Source organism: Anneissia japonica, unplaced genomic scaffold (assembly GCF_011630105.1).
Source record: "Anneissia japonica isolate Jap-2015-1 unplaced genomic scaffold, ASM1163010v1 scaffold2707_len876726_cov182, whole genome shotgun sequence".
NCBI classification, from domain to species: Eukaryota; Metazoa; Echinodermata; class Crinoidea; order Comatulida; family Comatulidae; genus Anneissia; species Anneissia japonica.
This window is the reverse complement of record NW_022723260.1, coordinates 560,524-565,005: the sequence shown is the minus strand read 5'-3', so window position 1 is coordinate 565,005 and position 4,482 is coordinate 560,524. Positions and strand designations below refer to the sequence as shown.

The 4,482-nt window shown below is 31.7% G+C and overlaps 1 protein-coding gene across 1 annotated transcript; it reads left to right on the top strand.

The window, feature by feature from the left end:
* The first annotated feature begins 126 nt into the window (after window positions 1–126).
* Window positions 127–4,163, top strand: LOC117112180 (cytochrome c, testis-specific-like). Its single transcript, XM_033255259.1, has 3 exons — window positions 127–225; window positions 2,447–2,647; window positions 3,409–4,163. The coding sequence occupies exons 2-3, from the start codon at window positions 2,458–2,460 to the stop codon at window positions 3,555–3,557; spliced, it is 339 nt and encodes a 112-aa protein (XP_033111150.1). The 5' UTR covers window positions 127–225; window positions 2,447–2,457; the 3' UTR covers window positions 3,558–4,163.
* Window positions 4,164–4,482: the final 319 nt, after the last annotated feature.

Here is a 4,482-nt window from a genome sequence, read left to right as displayed (position 1 = left end):
TGCAGTACTGGGTAATAAAACATATACAAGCGTTAGTTGGCGTCCTACACTAGCTGCGTAGAGCGTATCGTTTTTTTACGCTCTCAATGAGCGTTGTTGGCTCTCTTGTTCTATTTATACTCTTTGGTCATATCGACGCATGCGTCATTCTATTTCTGTAGGCACGATTGTACCGGCGTTCGGTTTCTGCTTCTGAAATTTTTAAACAAATCTATCCTAAAACATGTAAGTATTTTTCACCGTTGTCTGTTGATTAACTAGTTATAAACTATATAGTGTGTACATTACATGGGGCGTAAGAAAACAAACATTATTTGCCATGGTTTACTCAAAATTATGTGGAATAAAATGTAGGCAAGAACAAGAGGAGGTTACGTCAGATTCATTGTGGAAGGAACAGGGCTTACGTGCGTGTTGTAATTCATGCCTGACAGGCTTTAGTGGCTACCAAAAAAAATGGTACCTATAACTGTCTCGTATCGCTGTCTAGACCTAATTACAGGTCGTCAAAGTAACGACTAATCAAACAATACGTTTTCTTCCTTATGTAAATAATAGTACAGTACAGTATTTATTATAAATAGTTTATATTACTATTACCTGCAGTCTGGATGAGTATGCCTATCAGTGGTATCTATCTCGTTTACAAAGCATTTTCGATGATTTTTCCAATTCAATTGTAATCCTTTTTTCACCACAATATTTTTTAGCTTGGCTTGATGGTACAGTAGCTTGATGACTAGGCCTAAGCTGGGATCCGGGTAAACAACTATAAGTTAAAATCTATTTACCCCTGTAGCTTTTATTACACTAGGTATTTTTTATCTATAGAACAATTTAAATAACATTAAGTAGTGGATATCAGCTAAATGAAAATTAAACTTTCACACACACTAAGTTCAATCACAGAGGTCTTTTACTTTACAGTTGAATTATTATAATACAGTAATGTGACTGGCTCTGGCAAAACCAGTCATTTGAGTTTTTTTTTATCTTTAGTTTCTGTGTAAATTCTTCTTTAAAACAGTGTTTATTTGATGGAAATCAATTTTAGTCTATTTATTCTAGCAAAGTTATGATATTTAATTCATTAGATATCAGCCATGTAATTTTTGAGAGAACAGCTTCCAAAGATTCCAAAATTAATAGTTTATTATTAAGATTTGTATTTTAAAAATAATTTTAATATACTTTTCAGTTAGATTTATTGATTGATAATTTGCATAAATGTTCTTCATTACAGTATATCTTTTTTTATAAAATGCAAAAACATGAAAATGTTCAAAATTCTGTTACTCGAACATTTTGGGTGCTTGCAGGAAATTTGAAACTGCGACAAACACAGGGTTTTGCCATGAGAGCCGGACACATATAATTTAGTGTGGGCCGCACTCCAACCCTAACTTTAGAAATAGCCAAGTTTGAGTTACAGTAATGCAGAATATACTGTAAACGCTTTGTTTTATTAATCGTGTTAAACACAGAATTAAGTAATAACATATATGTAATGTAGGTGACAAATTTTTTTTTGGCAGGGGGATAATTTGCATACTATACAGACCATTCCGTTATTGTTTGTATGTGGCCATCATCAAACTTTGTATGGTTGCATCTGTAAAATGATTTGTGAGTGAGCTTAGTGTGAAAGCCATGTTTTTGAACCTTTGTTTTTGTGTGTAATTTCTATTTAGCTGCAAATCCACTATTTAATAATACTTGTACATATAAGTTAAAATAAATAGTGTAATATAAATGCTACAGGTGGGGTAATAATAGAGAGGTTGTGCTGTTCACTCAGCTTAGTCATAAGGTCAAAAAAAAATATTGTGTTGAGAAAGATTTGGAAAACCTAGTGCTTAAAAGCTGCTTGAATTACTCATATAAGTCATTTCCCAATTCATTTTGAGTGAACCTCATCATTTCCTCATTTAAGTAACTGTATTTAATGAGAATATGGTATGAAATAGTGTTTTATCACATGTTTATAGCTCTTAATTGTCTCAACAGACATGACTTTATGGCATACAGTAAATGGTATTATGGCATACTCTTTATTATCTAGTCTGTGCTTTCATAAATAATTAACTACTTTCACACTGAATGTTAAGGCATTGGTACTGTGTACAGTATCTCAACTTTTGTACACCTTAATTATAGAACACAAAACAGTACAATATTTGGAGAAGAGTTGTGCTACCTCCTTGTATTTTACCCAACCTGACATGTTCAATTCTCAAGTAAATTGCTTGATAATTTCATGCACAAGTATTCGGGATGTTAATTTTTTGTCATTTTGTTTTTAGCTCTCTACAAATTGCTATTATTATTACAGTACAGTATTGTTATTTTTTGATAACTTGTTAGTTTGGGAATTATACAAATTTTTTGTTGTACATCAGGCCTGCATTGGTAAGTTATTAATATTATATTTTCCGCTTCTCAACAGAATATACTATAATGCCTGAAGAGAAAATTCCAGTAGGTGATCCAGTAAAAGGAGCAGCGATCTTCAAGCAGAAATGCACGCAGTGCCATGTAATAGACAACTCTGGCAAACACAAGCAAGGCCCCAATCTCAAGGGCTTGTATGGACGAAAGACTGGTCAAGCAGAGGGCTTCAGCTACACTGATGCCAATAAGAATAAAGGTAAAGTGCATTAATATCGGGTCCTTTCCTTTTGACAAATTATATAGCCACTAACAATAGTACTTACCATTTGCTGACTCTTACCCAGTGGTTAAGTGCCTATTGTGGAACAATTTGTTATAGATGTGAAATATGAATAGTGAAGATCAAATAAAGTAGTGGTAATCAATTGGTATGAAATGCAGAAGTTAAAACTATCATGTACTGTATATACAGTACAGTATTTCATTCCTCTAATTGAACTGCTAAGGTTTTGAAAAGACACGCCAGAATAGAAGGATATCAGCACACTTCATAAAATGTCACTAGTTTATAAAATAGCACTATAAATACAGTACCGTAATCTATAAGATATACTTCTTTTCATTGTAAAGCAGAGCTCTGTGTTGTAAGAAAATATACTGTAGCCTAGTAGTTAATTTTTAGTTGGAATTATTTAGGTCACTGTTGAATTAATGTTATGCAGCAGAAAGAAAATTTGTTTTGAATGGACAACAATAAAAAGTTTTCCACCCATTTTTATTCTTATTTGCCAAGGAAAAGATAATACAAAAAGAAAAAAGATACATATTAATTCTTATCTAATTATTTCTGTCTACTGTATTACTGTAATAATTTTACACTCCCATCAATCTCTTTGTCCTACAAAGTATACAGTAACCATTATTTTTAATGGGTTTTGTAAAAGAGAGGGTATTTTTGATAATAAAGATAACATCCAGATATATAATTTGAAGAGATTTTTGCTTTTCTTTTTCCAGGCATTGTATGGACCGAAGAAACTTTATGGGTATATTTATTAAACCCCAAGAAATATATACCAGGAACGAAAATGGTCTTTGCTGGACTCAAAAAGAAGGGTGAAAGAGCAGATTTGATTGCATATTTGAAGGAGGAAACATTAAAATAATGAATGAATTCTTGGTGAGAGATGAGGGGAAGAAATAGGAATATAGTGAACATTTTTACATTTGTAGTCACATGACATCAACAGATACTTTGCAGCAAGAGTTTTATTCAATAATTGCATGTTCCTATTTGTTGAAGTGTAATTCGTAAAAAATGTACTATGTCGGTCCCCATGGCGATCATTAAATACTGGTATATAGCATAGGAAAAGTCCACCTGTAAATTTGTGTGTTTACTTATATTGTGCTGTTTTTCGGTGAACTTCAGTACAAGGAATTACATTTAATATAATGAAGAGAAATGCAATATGAATTGTAGGTATGGAATTTGTGAGTGCTATATTAAGACCGATGTTTAGTCTACAATTTTGAGAGTGTGTCTACTAGGATGCTGTGTATATTGATAATTCTAACGTTATTTGTCAAATATAATGTAATAAAAATTCATTCAAATTGTTTGTCTTGCTGTACAGTATGCCTGGATCTTGCTGGCTGCATTGTGGCAATATTGAAGTATGTATGATTGTTGATTTTTTTCTTTTCTCTTGATTTCACCTCATTGGATTGTTGTTATGAATATAAAGTTTAATAAATGAGTTAAAATTATACATTCTTTGTATGATATAATAATGTTCTGTCTTCATTGTCATAAAAAATTATTTTTATTCTTTATCGCCGAAGAGTTAGAAGTATAAAATTAAAATAAAAAAAATATACAAGTACATATAAGTAGTAATCACAAAATGAATTTATAAGAAAAAAGTTTTGACTAAAAATTATAATTTATAAGATGTAATGGTTTCTTCATTGACGGCATTTACAAACAGGTCTCCCTCCAAGTATAAAGACCACTTTTGGGACTGGGGTGGCCCTGGTCTTTAGTACCTTTGGTCTCTAAATTCGAATGATAAAGATAAGACATTTTAT